Genomic DNA, 15,007 nt, shown 5'->3' on the forward strand with positions numbered 1-15,007 from the left:
CGGCTCCGTGACTTTGGCCATTGCGTAGACCAACGGCTTGTGGTGGACGAAAGCCGTGAACAGGCGGCCCTCCAGGAGGTGTCGGAAATGGCGAACGGCCAGGAATAGACCGAGCAGCTCGCGGTCGAACGTGCTGTATTTTAACTCATTCGGCCGGAGTTGCCGGCTGAAAAAAGCGAGTGGCTGCCAAACCCCGTCCACCCATTGTTCATGGACGGCGCCCACCGCGTAGTTGGAGGCGTCCGTAGTGAGGGCGATGGGCGCGTTGAGCACCGGGTGAGCCAGCAGCGTTGCGTCGGCGAGGGCCCGTTTTGCGCTTGCGAAGGCCGCGTCCATGGCCGTGGACCAAACGATGTCATGCTTGGCCGGCTTGCCCCGGAGGGCCTCGTAAAGGGGCCGCATGAGCTGAGCAGCGCGGGGCACGAATCGGTGATAAAAATTCACCATGCCGAGGAACTCTTGTAGGGCCCTGATGGAACGGGGACGCGGGAACGTGGTGATGGCCTCGACCTTGGTCGGCAGCGGCACGGCCCCGGTCTTGGTGATGCGGTGGCCCAAAAAGTCAATGGTTATCGTGCCGAAGTGGCATTTGGCCGGGTTGACAATTAAGCCGTGCTCGCTGAGGCGACCAAACAGTGTTCGGAGGTGGAGGAGGTGCTCGGCGCGGGACGTGCTGGCGAAGAGGATGTAGTCCAGATAGACAAAAATAAATGGCAGGTTGCGCAGCACGCCGTCCATTAAGCGCTGGAATGCCTGGGCCGCGTTCTTGAGGCCAAACGGCATCCTCAAAAATTCGAACAGGCCGAACGGCGTGATGACGGCCATCTTCGGGACGTCGGCCGCCCGGACAGGTACCTGGTGGTATCCCCGTATCAGGTCAATTTTGGAAAATATGACCCGTCCCACCAAACGGGCGGAAAAGTCCTGGATGTGCGGGATCGGGTACCTGTCGGGGGTGGTAGCGTCATTGAGGCGGCGATAGTTGCCACATGGGCGCCATCCGCCCGCCGGCTTTGGCACGATGTGCAGTGGTGAGGCCCACGCGCTATTGGAGCGCCGCACAATGCCGAGGTGCTCCAACGCGTCGAACTCGGCCTTTGCCACGGCGAGCTTGGCCGGGTCGAGGCGGCGGGCCCTGGCGTAGACCGGCGGGCCCGTAGTGGGTATGTGGTGCTCGATCCCATGCCGCACTGCGACGGCCGAAAAGGTCAGCCGCGTGAGGGCCGGGAATTCCGCGAGCAGGCGAGCGAACTCGTTCGCCGTCGGGAGGGCGAACGCCAGTTCGGTCGGCGCGGACCTGCTCATCGTGCACGCCAGGGAGCTGAATGTCTCGGCGTTGACAAGGCGACGTCGTTTGATGTCGACCAGCAGCCCATGCGCGCAGAGGAAGTCGGCGCCCAGCAAAGCCATGGGGACGCAGGCGGTCACAAAGGTCCACTGAAAGCGCTGGCTGCCGAAGCAGAGGGTGACGTCGCGCGGGCCGAAAGTGCGTATGGCCGAGCCATTAGCAGCGACCAAAGAGGGGCCGCAAACGGCGTCCCGCCTGTCCTGCTCGGAGGCGGGTATGACACTCAGTTGGGCGCCGGTGTCACAAAGGAAACGCCGCCCGGACGCTTTGTCCCGAATAAAAAGCAAGTTGCCCGAGTGGCCGGCGCTCATGGCTGGGAATGAACGCCGGCCCAGCCGTTTCCCGACTTGCCGAAAGTACACGGGTGTCGGCATGTCCGAGCCTTGTGTCCGAACCTGGCGTGGTAATAACACCATGCCTGGTCAGGTGGAGGCCCCGGCCGTCGTGTCGGAAGCGGTTGGCGCGGCGTGGCGGCCGCCAGTTGCACCGGCAGTTCGGCCTCCAACCGCGCAGGGTACTCGGGCGTAGTGGGCGTCGCCTTGGATGGCGGCAGGCTCCAGGTAGCCGCGCCGATGTGTTGGCCCGCCGAGGAGATCTTATCGGCTTCCCTGGCGAGGGCGCGGGGATCGGTGATCGACATGCCAGCCAGGGCGAGGCGTACCGGGTGAGGCAGCTGGTGAAGGAACAGCTCGCGGAACAGAAAATCCGGAGAGTGCTCACCGAGCAACGATAGCATATAGTCCATGCGCTCGGACAGGCGCGTGTTGCCGAGCTTGGGCAGGTCGAGCAGGCGCCGTGCGCGTGCCGTCTGTGAGAGGGCGAAAGCGTCGAGGAGGAGCGTCTTCAGCGCATCATACTTGTGGGCAGCCGGCGGGTGCTCGAGGAGGCTCAGGGCGCAGGCCGCGGTGGCGGAACCGAGCGCTGCCACGACGTGGTGGAAGCGGGTGTCGTCCGCGGTGATGCCTCGCAGGGCAAACTGGGAGTCCGCCTGGGCGAACCAAACAGCCACGTGAGCCTCCCAGAAGGTAGGCAGTTTAAGAGTCACTGCCGTGTCCATGTCGGTAGGTCACCAGTGAAGGAGCTGCGCTCCAACGCGAGTCAAAAGAATTGACGCGACCAAAGACGGAATTCGTCCGAGTTGCTTTATTGAAACAAAACAGCTCAGGTATTCTGACAAGCCCGTTTATCGGGCAGCAGTATATATACACATTTATGCCAGGGCGTTTGCCCGGGAAAACCGAGAACGGGCATGCCCGGGTGTCAAGGGCGAGTCCTGGAAAGGCGAGTCTGGACATGCCCGGGCGTCCTGGACGCGGCCTGGCAAGTCGAGGCTGGGCATGCCCGGGTGCTCTGGGCGAGCCCTGGAAAGGCGAGAGCGGGCATGCCTGGGAAAGACGAGACCGGGCGTGCCCGGGAGGTTCGGGCGTGCCCGGGAACAGCGAGTCCGGGCATGCCCAGGAGAGGTGCGTCAGGGCCCGTCCGGACGAGCCCGGCATGGCGATCGCGCCCTGGCCGCGTCCTGGCAGGTGCAAGGCGATTGTGTACATTCAGCGGGAACCGCTACAATACAAACGTTTACCGGATTCGAACCATTATCGGATTACCATAGTCCATAATTTACCCTATTTACACATTCGCATCCGCCTTTTGTACAAAGAAATCCCACAACAACATCCATATTTGTAATGGTACATGTTACGTGGTCCTCTCGGTGACAACCTGGTCTCGGTGAGCCCCGGACCGTGAGAGGAACTTCGCCAGAAAGATGTATTATCTATGCGCTTTCGTAACGCAATCCATATGAATTCCACCCAAGAGAAAACTGATTTTCAATGATATATTTCAATGGTAATGATACCATACAATTTCAATGATACAATCAAGGATATATTCCCCGAGCAATCCACCATCAACAATTCACACTCAACAATCAATCCCCTAGATGATTAAGATGGCCATCTTACATACGTGTGTCCCCTTTTGGACTCATGACCCCCTTTGGTCTCTGTCCCTCACATTGTCTCTGGGCCCCTCCTGACCAAGATGATGGTCGGCTTCGCCGCACTCAGGTGGTTGAACGAACCCCGGGCGGACGTGTTTCCACCGGGCATGTATCGTACCGGGAACCACGGCTGCAGCCCCCTCCTGGCCAAGCGAAGCGGGTACTGCAAAGCAGGCAAAAGCCACACGCCGCTTGCAACGCGTGTTAGGCCCCAACGTGCGACCCGTACGCATCTTTGTAGACGGTGCTGCGAACGGTGCCAGACGCTGGGTCGGTGCACGGCCCCACGGCAGCTTGACGTGTCCACCGGGTAGGTACACGTCCCGGTAACTCCTCTCGCCAGACGGGCTTGGGAACGCAGCTTTTCCACGCGGCTCAATATCGATCCCACCTCTCGTCGGAGCGGGGCGAGGAAGAAGAATCCTCGTTGCTTCTCCGGACCTCGTGTCTTTTCTTCTTCCGTTTCCGGTCTCTTTTTTCCCAGAAGGGCTCCTGACCCTCCAATCACAACAACCCTTAACCGACTACACAGTGATAAGCAAAGACCTGAATTGTAATTCACATACATTCACATAAATATGTAACACTCCCCCCCTTCAAGAAAGAAAGTTTGAACCCAGCGAAAACTTTCTTTGCCGGCTAACTTGGATAAACAAACCAGATAACTCACCCCCCCCTCAACTCATCAGTTCCCCCCGGGCACAGTCATCACTTAAAAATAAAGCCACAAAATTTCACACAATCCCCTAGATTAATTCCCTCTGGACCAAGCGTCAACCACTTCTAGTTCCTCTTGACTGACGGTTAAGAGGTGGTGACCAAAGCCCCCAAATTTAAACCTCTCTATAGCACTTTTCCGGGAGGCCCAGCGGAGTATTCCCTACATGGATGCCTTAAGGAATGTGGAGTTCACGGTTAGTCCGGGGAGGAAAGTTCATTACATGGACGCCTTTAAGAACGTGGAGTTCACGATTAGTCCGTGCAGGAAAGTTCACTACCTGGACGCCTTTAAGAACGTGGCGTTCACGGTTAGTCCGTGTAGGAGCCTCGGCTCGGCGGCTCCCCGTATATAGTGCTTCAACTTCTCCAGACTCCTAACAGTTACGGTGGGACCCCTTGTCCCAGCTGTTACCTGACTGGCGGTCTCCTTCTCGGCCAGTGCTCTGACCTTCATTCTTTCGGGAGGTGCCGTAACTCTGGGAGCCTCCATAGTAATATTGGCTGCTGCCAACCCCAAAACTCCTGCCCAGTGGTCCTCTTCTGTAGGCCTCTCGACGCCTACGAAATGCCTTCCCTACTGTTATGGTCCGACCCTCCAAATCCTTACCATTCCAATTCTTCTCTGCCTCTCTGGCGTCTCTTGTGCTTGCAAACGTGACAAAGCCGAACCCTCTTGACCGTTGCGTTTCCCTGTCTTTTACCACCCGCACTTCCACCAGCGGCCCATATCTGTTGAAGACAGAGGTCAGAACTTCTTCCTCTGTGTTGAAGTTCAGTCCCCCTACAAATAACTTGGAACTTTTGTCGCCATCCTGAGCTGGTGGGGTGTTATTTTCCCTGCTATGCTCTTTACCAACCCTCGGGTTCCCATAAATTTGCCCCCCAGCCAAATCATTCCCAATAATCACAGATACTCCCTCTACAGGAAGCGTGGCTTGTAAACCGACGGTGACCGGTCCTGACACCAAATCGGATTCCAAATGGATGACATGAAGTGGGACACTAACACAGCCACCGATCCCTTGTAACCGAACACTATCACCAGTTGCGGTACTCTTTGACAATGGCAAAATGCCTTCAAGCATTAAGGATTGATGGGCTCCTGTGTCCCTCAACACCCTAACCGGTCTTGGGTTAGTCAAGTCTCCCTTGAGTGAGACCAACCCCTCATACATAAATGGTTGGTAACTCTTCTGTGGGCGATTTCTTACGTTTGCCATCGCATTCGGAGTTGTACTAGTCGGACTCCGCTCTGGGTCTTCCCTTTTCATGAAGTAACAACTGGACATCAAGTGTCCAGGTTTCTTGCAAAAACCGCAAGTAGGCCCAGAGGAAAAACTCGTGGTCCGCCTCGGTCCCCCTGAAAAATAAGTTTGTCTTGGCCCCACAGCCCTCTGATTTCGAACAGGTGGGGTATCCGCGTTGTCCCCATAATCCTCTCGAGGCCGCCGCCATGTATTGTCGTTCTCCGCACCTGCTGTTCCCCACCTCCCCTGCGGAGATCTAGGCGAGTTGTTAGGTTCGTGGACCCCTATCCGGTGCGTTAAGGCATAATCATCTGCCATGGTGGCTGCGTCCCACAACTTTGGTACTTTCTTTTCCTGCAGGTACACTTTGATGTCCTCGTGGACACACTCCTGAAATTCCTCCACCAGGATCAAGTCACGCAATGTTTCGAAGTCTTTCCCGACTCCTTTTGACTCACACCACCGATCAAACATGTTTTCTTTCACTCTGGCAAACTCCACATGGGTCTCACTCTCCCTCTTCCTGGCATTCCTGAATTTTTGCCTGTAAGCTTCCGGAACCAACTCATAGGCTTTGAGGATGTGCTTCTTCAGTACCTCATAATCTGCACATTGGTCCATTGCTAGCGCCGAATAAATCTCTTGAGCTTTTCCCACCAGCACACTTTGCACTAGTATGGTCCAGGCCTCCTCCGGCCAGTTTAATTGTCGAGCCACTTTCTCAAAGTGTGGAAAAAATTTCGCGACTTCCTTTTCACTGAACGGTGGAACCAGCCTCACATGTCTGCCCACATCCCAGGTTTTCTGGTTAGGTGTCGACCCCGTCAGCAAGGGTGGTACCTCTCCCCGTTCTCTCATTAACTCCAGCTCCTTGAATTTAATTTCCTGCCGAAGCTCCATGTCACGTTCCTTTAATTCCCTTTCTGCTTTTCTCTCCTCTGCTTCGATTTCCCTTGCAGCTCTCCTCTCCTCTGCTTGTTTCTCTTCTCTCCTCTCTTCTGCTTTCCTTTCTTCTTCTGCTCTTTCCTTTTCTGCTTTCCTTTCTTCTTCTTTTAACCTTTCCTGGAGTTCTCGTTCCACTCTCCTTTCCTGTGCTTGTTTCTCTTCTCTCCTCTCTTCTGCTTTCCTTTCTTCTTCTTTGATCCGTTCCTGGCTCCGTAATTGCAACTCCAGTTTCCGGAGCTCAGCGTCTTCTGGTTCTTCGGGTAGCCACTCCCAGGCTAACTCGTCCCATGTTCCTAATCCCACCATAGATTGTATCACCGTGGTCTGCAACTCTGCCTTCCTCAAATTAGTTCGGACCTCCAAGTTAAAATGTTTGGCCAATTTCAAGAGGTCCGACTTTAGTAACGCTCGGAACTGTGCCTCACTCGGGGTTACCGCAAAGTTCTGTGCCACAAACGCCATGGTGCCTATCGTTAACACCTGTTAACCTTCACCCAATACTTTACCCCCAATTTCCCCAAAAATTTACCAATTAATACTTAATTAATAAATTTTAATTAATAAAAATATTATTTTATTATTTTATACAATTTTAGATCCCGGACGTAGACCCAATTGCGAATCCGCAAATCGTAATTTGGACGAGCCCCCAATTCTGTTACGTGGTCCTCTCGGTGACTACCTGGTCTCGGTGACCCCCGGACCGTGAGAGGAACTTCGCCAGAAAGATGTATTATATATGCGCTTTCGTAACGCAATCCATATGAATTCCACCCAAGAGAAAACTGATTTTCAATGATATATTTCAATGGTAATGATACCATACAATTTCAATGATACAATCAAGGATATATTCCCCGAGCAATCCACCATCAACAATTCACACTCAACAATCAATCCCCTAGATGATTAAGATGGCCATCTTTCATACGTGTGTCCCCTTTTGTACTCACGACCCCCTTTGGTCTCTGTCCCTCACAATGTCTCTGGGCCCCTCCTGACCAAGATGATGGTCGGCTTCGCCGCACTCGGGCGGTTGAACGAACCCCGGGCGGACGTGTTTCCACCGGGCATGTATCGTACCGGGAACCACGGCTGCAGCCCCCTCCTGGCCAAGCGAAGCGGGTACTGCAAAGCAGGCAAAAGCCACACGCCGCTTGCAACGCATGTTAGGCCCCAACGTGCGACCCGTACGCGTCTTTGTAGACGGTGCCGCGAACGGTGCCAGACGCTGGGTCGGTGCACGGCCCCACGGCAGCTTGACGTGTCCACCGGGTAGGTACACGTCCCGGTAACTCCTCTCGCCAGACAGGCTTGGGAACGCAGCTTTTCCACGCGGCTCAATATCGATCCCACCTCTCGTCGGAGCGGGGCGAGGAAGAAGAATCCTTGTTGCTTCTCCGGACCTCGTGTCTTTTCTTCCTCCGTTTCCGGTCTCTTTTTTCCCAGAAGGGCTCTTGACCCTCCAATCACAACAACCCTTAACCGACTACACAGTGATAAGCAAAGACCTGAATTGTAATTCACATACATTCACATAAATATGTAACAGTACAAACCTAACTTTGAATCTCGTGAAGGGTAAAGGGTAAAGGGAAAGGGGTAAAGGGTAACGGGTAAAGGGGAAATGGTGTTAACTTCACGGACATCTGTGCGAGGTGATGGAAATAGGAATTCGGAAAAAAGTGAATTCGGATGTAAAGTAGTTTGTAAACATCGATCTGACACATTTACACGAAGCACGGAGTTTAAACTGTAAAACGCGGTTCTGAAAGTTGCTTTTCCTGATCTCACGAGTGCGTTGTGTTATCTATCTATAATTCCATTAATCTCTGTGTGTCTGTGTGTGTGTGTGTGTGTGTATGCGACCGCTCTTTCTCGACAACTACCGGTCCGATATACTTGAAACTTGCCAGGTATATTGCTGGGGACCCGAGGATGTGCCTTTTCAAGGTTTGAAATTAATCGGACAAGTACTTACCGAGCTATGGCGATTTAGCCGTTCGCCGTTCGCTTTGGCGTTGCGAATGGACCAAACCATTTCATGTAAATAGAGGGGGGGGGGGTTCTGTGGTCGTTGCGAATGGACCAAACCATTTCATGTAAATAGAGGGGGGGGATTGTCACCGTACTCGCAAGCCGTTCGCCGTTCGCTTTGGCGTTGCGAATGGACCAAACCATTTCATGGACCAAACCATTTCATGTAAATAGAGGGGGGGGATTGTCACCTTACTCGCACCCACGTACCCACGTACCCACGTACGGGCATTGCACCCACGTACGGGCATGCCCTAGTAATTTATAAACAATACAAACAAAAGGAGCATGGAAACGGTTTTTTGAGGATGTAATTTGGCGCCCCATCCACTGCGCGCCTGGTGCGGTCGTCCACCTCCTCCTCCCCTTCCCCTCCCCTCCTCCTCCTCCCCTTCCCCTCCTCCTCCTCCTCCCCTTCCCCTTCCCCTCTTCCTCCTCCCCTTCCCCTTCCCCTCTTCCTCCTCCCCTTCCCCTCCTCCTCCCCTTCCCCTTCCCCTCCCCTTCCCCTTCCCCCGCCTCCACCCCTTCCCCCCTCCTCCTCCTCCCCTTCCCCCTCCTCCTCCTCCTCCTCCCCTTCCCCTCCTCCCCTTCCCCTCCTCCTCCCCCTCCCCTTCCCCTCCTCCTCTCCTCCTCCTCATCCTCCCCGTCTCCCCCGCCTCCTCCTCCTCCTCCTCCCCTTCCCCTCCTCCTCCTCCTCCCCTTCCCCTTCCCCTCCTCCTCCCCTTCCCCTTCCCCTCCTCCTCCCCTTCCCCTTCCCCTCCTCCTCCTCCCCTTCCCCTCCTCCTCCTCCTCCCCCTCCCCTTCCCCTCCTCCTCCTCCCCCTCCCCTTCCCCTCCTCCTCCTCCCCTTCCACTTCCCCTCCTCCTCCTCCTCCCCTTCCCCTCCTCCTCCTCCTCCCCCTCCCCTTCCCCTCCTCCTCCTCCCCCTCCCCCTCCCCTTCCCCCCTCCTCCTCCTCCCCTTCCCCCTCCTCCTCCTCCCCTTCCCCTCCTCCCCTTCCCCTCCTCCTCCCCCTCCCCTTCCCCTCCTCCTCTCCTCCTCCTCATCCTCCCCGTCTCCCCCGCCTCCTCCTCCTCCTCCTCCCCTTCCCCTTCCCCTCCTCCTCCCCTTCCCCTTCCCCTCCTCCTCCTCCTCCCCCTCCCCTTCCCCTCCTCCTCCCCCTCCCCCTCCCCTCCCCTCCTCCTCCTCCTCCCCTTCCCCTTCCCCTCCTCCTCCCCTTCCCCTTCCCCTCCCCTTCCCCTCCTCCGCCCCTTCCCCTCCCCTTCCCCTCCTCCGCCCCTTCCCCTCCTCCTCCTCCTCCTCCTTCTCCCCCCTCCTCCTCCTTCTCCCCTCCTCCCCTTCTCCTCCTCCTCCTCCTCCTCCCCTTCCCCCCTCCTCCTCCTCCTCCTCTCCTTCCCCCCTCCTCCTCCTCTTCCCCCTCCTCCTCCCTCCTCCTCCTCTTCCCCCCTCCTCCTCCTCCCCTTCCCCTCCTCCTCCTCCCCTTCCCCTCCTCCTCCTCCCCTTCCCCTCCTCCTTCTCCTCCTCCCCTTCCCTTCCTCCTCCTCCCCTTCCCCTCCTCCTCCTCCTCCCCTTCCCCTCCTCCTCCTCCTCCTCCCCTTCCCCTCCTCCTCCTCCCCTTCCCCTCATCCTCCTCCTCCCCTTCCCCTCCTCCTCCTCCCCTTCCTCCTCCCCTTCCCCTCCTCCTCCTCCTCCTCCTCCCCTCCTCCTCCTCCTCCTCCTCCTCCCCTCCTCCTCCTCCCCTTCCCCTCCTCCTCCCCTTCCCCTCCACCTCCTCCTCCTCCCCTTCCCCTCCACCTCCTCCTCCTCCTCCTCCCCTTCCCCTCCACCTCCTCCTCCTCCCCTTCCCCTCCACCTCCTCCTCCTCCTCGTACATCGATTGGAGAAATCCGTGGATCGGGATTCGGGAATGTTTGTTTTGATAAATGATAACGAGATGAGAACGAGTTTGTTTATTAAACGGGATAATCAGAGATAACGGGTTTAAAATAAATGTTATCATCACATGAAAGAGTTTAAACCCCCGCGGAATGGTCCCTCATTCGGTTATTCATTCGCAAGAAAACAAACTGAGGGTGAAAAGCAAGTTGAAAAATCCAGCTTATGTTATTAAAATAATCACTATCACTACACGTGCCCTGCTGGGAGACTTGAATGTGCGGGAGTTCACACGTTCATTCTACGAGGCTGCGTCATCACGTTGTTCAACACGTCACTGAACGAGGCTCCACCCCCTATGACCTCAGTTCGCGGGAGTTTTCACCCGATTCAAAATCTTCATCAGCAGGAGAGGTAACGTGGCCGTACTCGTACCCGGGTTAAGAAGTTATCAAGTTATTAATGTTGAAATGTTGTACAATGATCGTGTTTGTTTCACTCTGGTAATGAAGGAGTGTGTGGAGAGTGCGATCGGGAAGACCCGTGTGGTTCGGCAGGATGACGTCAGTTTTAGGGCCTCAGAGGAACCACAGAGTTCCAGGTTCATTAGTTTCACCACCGTTAGATCGATGGAGGTTTTGTTTTCATGTCTGTTTATCTATTTGTGAACAATATATCTGAAAGAGTTGTGGACGGATACGGCCGAAACATGGTGGAGACGCTGGTGTGGGACACAGACGAAACATGGTGGAGACGCTGGTGTGGGACACGGACGATTTTATTTATACTAGTGCGTGGCCGTACGTGCATGACCGAACGTGCGTGGGCGTACGTGCAAAAAATCCGTTTCAGCTGCACGACGCCTCGTCACGTGCGTAGCGTCGCGTGCCAGGCGAGCAGCTCGTGCTTCCTCAGATTCCGCAGCTCGTGCTTCCTCAGATTCCATGGCGCGAGCACGACGCGCAGTTTCCTTCCTTCGCTCTCGTAAACGACGAATGGATTGGGGCATCGTGTTTACAATTACTGGAATTATAGAGAGATAACAATAGGCCCCCTTCAAAATCCCCAATCTCTCTCCAAAACCGACACTGGACACCTGCAGTCGAGGTTGCGTTCTGCCGATGTACGCACGTAGTCCAAGGTGGCGAGGAGGGGGAGGGGTGACCACAAGGCGGCGCAGAACGCCATTACGCACGTGGTCCGAGGAGGGGGGAGGGGCGACCACAAGACGGCGCAGAACGCCATTACGCACGTGGTCCAAGTTGGAGGGGAGGGGGAGGGGTGACCACAAGGCGGCGCTCTATGTATGTGTTTGCTAAATAAATGGCCATGACTTGGTCACCACTTGTCCGATTAATATGAAACCTTGAAAAGCACATCTCAGGTCCCCAGCAATATAGCTGGCAAGTTTCGATTAGATCAGACCGGTGGTTGTCGAGAAACAGCGGTCACAGACACACAGAGATTACTGGAATTATAGAGAGATACCAAGTCGAGGCTCATGTTAACATGCTAACATATGGAACATATAATAAAGGGAGCGAGAGGGGTGAGGGGGAAGTACAATAACAGTGGAAAACAGGAATATCGGGAGATTTGTGGAAGAGAGAGGGAGGGCTGGGTGCGAGGTTAAAGGTTTGAATCGGTTAAAGGTTCGAATCGGTTAAAGGTTCGAATCGGTTAAAGGTTCGATTCCAATAAACGTTTGAATCTGTTAAAGGTTTGAATCGGTTAAAGGTTCGAATCGATTAAAGGTTCGAATCGGTTAAAGGTTCGAATCGGTTAAAGGTTCGAATCGGTTAAAGGTTTGAATCGGTTAAAGGTTTGAATCGGTTAAAGGTTCGAATCGGTTAAAGGTTCGAATCGGTTAAAGGTTCGAATCGGGTAAAGGTTGGAATCCAATAAACGTTTGAATCTGTTAAATGTTCGAGTCCGGTAAAGGTTTGAATCGGGTAAACGTTTGAATCGGGTAAACGTTTGAATCGGATAAACGTTTGAATCGGGTAAACGTTTGAATCTGTTAAAGGTTCGATTTCGGTAAACCTTTGAATAAGCTAAAGGTTCGAATCCGTAAACGTTTGAATAAGCTAAAGGTTCGAATCTGGGAAACGTATGAATCGTGTAAAGGTTCGAATCCGGTAAACGTTTGAATCGGTCAATGGATCGAATCCGGTAAACGGTTGAATTGGGTAATGGTTCGAATCCGGTAAACTGTTGAATTGGGTAATGGTTCGAATCCGGTAAACGTTCGAATCGGTTAAAGGTTCGAATCAGGTAAAGGTTTGAATCGGTCAATGGTTCAAATCCAGTAAACGGTTGAATTGGGTAATGGTTCGAATCTGGTAAACGTTTGAATCGGTTAAAGGTTCGAATCGGGTAAAGGTTTGAATCGGTCAATGGTTCAAATCCGGTAAACGTTTGAATCGGTTAAAGGTTCGAATCTGGTAAACGTTTGAATCGGTTAAAGGTTCGAATCGGGTAAAGGTTTGAATCGGTCAATGGTTCAAATCCGGTAAATGGTTGAATTGGGTAAAGTTTCGAATCCGGTAAACGTTTGAATCGGTTAAAGGTTAGAATCTGGTAAACGTTTGAATCGGTTAATGTTTCGAATCCGGTAAACGTACATGGGATAAACAAGATGGACACTGCAGGGATTTTAGGGAAAAAAAACACGGAATTTGAAGGAGGTCTATTTGAGGTAGGTTAACGGGGGTAGAAAAGATCAAGGTTTCGGATGGGGGAAGATAAGAGATGGCGGTGAACACCTGTTTTGCAGACCCGGAGGGAGGAATGGGACTAGTTATACTAGTTATACTAGTTATACACCAAAACAAACAACGAAAACGACCGGGAAAGACTTATCTTTGAGGAAGTTGGCAGAGGTGAAAATCGCACATCCACAGCTCAGAGACTGGAACCGGAAGTGATGATACCAGGTGAACCCTTCGAACTTCGTTTTACTAAAACTCCCATTGAGTGATGGATCAGATGTTTCACTCATGAAATCTCATTATAATCTCTGTTTATGTGTTTTTCGACAGGAGTACATTGTCATGAGACACCTGGCACTCTGTTGTGTTACCTGTTTGTGATTATCGAGTGCACCTTCTGATGATCTTCTTATCCAGTTTGTAATTTCATTTAATACCTTGAATGATTATTCCGAATGTTAATACTCGGGGATTGTTCTTTATGTGAATACGCAAGGGAAATCCCGACAAATGATGGATTCACCCATTCAACACAACACACGGGATCACAGTAAATACAAAGTTATCGATTACATCCGACAAATTATTTGCAATAAATAATGCAGTTCAATAAACAAGACTATCTGGGGAAGATTAGCGGTGACAGGAGAAATTTGTCAACACATTCCATATTGCAATGAGAGCGTTGTAATTTCAGCATGCTACATTAATTATTTATTTATATATATATATATACTTGCTCTTCCATTACTTAAATATTTCTAATTTTCAATCTCCATTTGCAGGTTTCAATTCAACCCTGCTTCACACTCTTCTCTCACCCCAAGGAAATGGCTTCTTCTTCTTCTTCTGATATTGGAGTTATTTTGAATGAACTCACATGCCCAGTGTGCTTTGATCTCTACAAGGAGCCCGTTGGTTTGCCATGTGGGCACTCGTTTTGTCGTGTGTGTATAGAGAAATCCTGGGAAAACGGGGAAGAAGACACAGGTTGTGTTTGTCCAAATTGCCGTGAGGTTTTTCCACAAAAACCAAAGCTCAAGAAGAATGTGATCATTGCCAACTTGGTAGAAAATATGAAGTTGAAAAGGGGAAAGTTTGGATTGGAGGTCCGAGATACAGAACATAGTGATGTGAATGTTAAGGAAGGAATGAAATCAGGGGGCATTGAGAGTTTCTGTGAGGTTTGTAATCGAGAGGCAGCCAAGAGGTGTGTACCTTGTGAGATCCTCTGCTGTGCGAAACACCTGAAGCCTCATAAACAGAAAGGGCACAAACTGGTGGATCCTGGAGTGAAGATTGAGGAACTAAGATGCATTGAGCACAGAAAGCCAATCCAACTCTATTGTAAGGATGATGGGAGCTTGATGTGCATCACGTGCACAGGTGGACAACATCGGGAGCACGACGTTGTTGCTTTGGAGATTGCTCATGCTGAACTGAAGGTGAGTAAATCAGTGAAAAAATAGTTATTGCATGTGTTATATCTATACTATTTTGGTTATTTCCGTGAAATTAGCTCATAGAATGTGTCCAGGTGCCCAGCCGTCCGTCCGTGTGTATATATGTACGTCCATCAACCTTTGACTAAAATATCTCCTCACAAACTACCCAACCAATTATGGATCTAATTTGTAACGATTTATCAGGCCAGCAAGGTCCCACCCATTGTGCTCACCATCTGTATGAGTGCCCCTTTAAAGGAGGTAAAAAGGTTCTGCCTTAAATATTGGTATTTTATTTAAAAATCATCTTCTCAGAAACCATGCGACAGATCCCGACCAAACTTGCCAAGAGGCATCTGGACCATGCCCTAACCTTAGGTTGTGCTCCTTTTGGGAAATCTCACCTGGAAAGGGGGCCATGGGCCCCTCCCAAATCCATCATTTTCACGAAAACATCTCCACAACTACCTCAACGATTATGGACCAAATTTGGTTCAACGCATCAGGGCCTGTTGCTAGAATCTCAGATAAGCCTGCCCTGTGGTTAAACCGCATATCCGGAGCATTAAATGTATCCACTGGAAAGGTTCCAGTAAGTAGGCCCTGGAAAGTAATGTTACGCTTATAGGGTTATCTAGAAATGCCATACCACAGGGCAATGAAATACCATAGGGCCAGG

The 15,007-nt window shown here is 52.5% G+C and overlaps 1 protein-coding gene across 1 annotated transcript in view; it reads left to right on the forward strand.

The window, feature by feature from the left end:
- The first annotated feature begins 10,564 nt into the window (after positions 1-10,564).
- The window catches only part of LOC137413745 (E3 ubiquitin/ISG15 ligase TRIM25-like), a 40,783-nt gene continuing 36,340 nt past the window's right edge, over positions 10,565-15,007 (forward strand). The window contains exons 1-2 of the mRNA XM_068099181.2: positions 10,565-10,586; positions 13,669-14,328. Coding sequence (XP_067955282.2) covers positions 13,714-14,328 — 615 coding nt within the window. The 5' untranslated portion in view covers positions 10,565-10,586; positions 13,669-13,713. The remainder of the gene's footprint in view (positions 10,587-13,668; positions 14,329-15,007) is intronic.

This window comes from Myxine glutinosa, chromosome 1, assembly GCF_964187855.1.
Source record: "Myxine glutinosa chromosome 1, kmMyxGlut1.1, whole genome shotgun sequence".
In the NCBI taxonomy this organism is placed as follows: Eukaryota; Metazoa; Chordata; class Myxini; order Myxiniformes; family Myxinidae; genus Myxine; species Myxine glutinosa.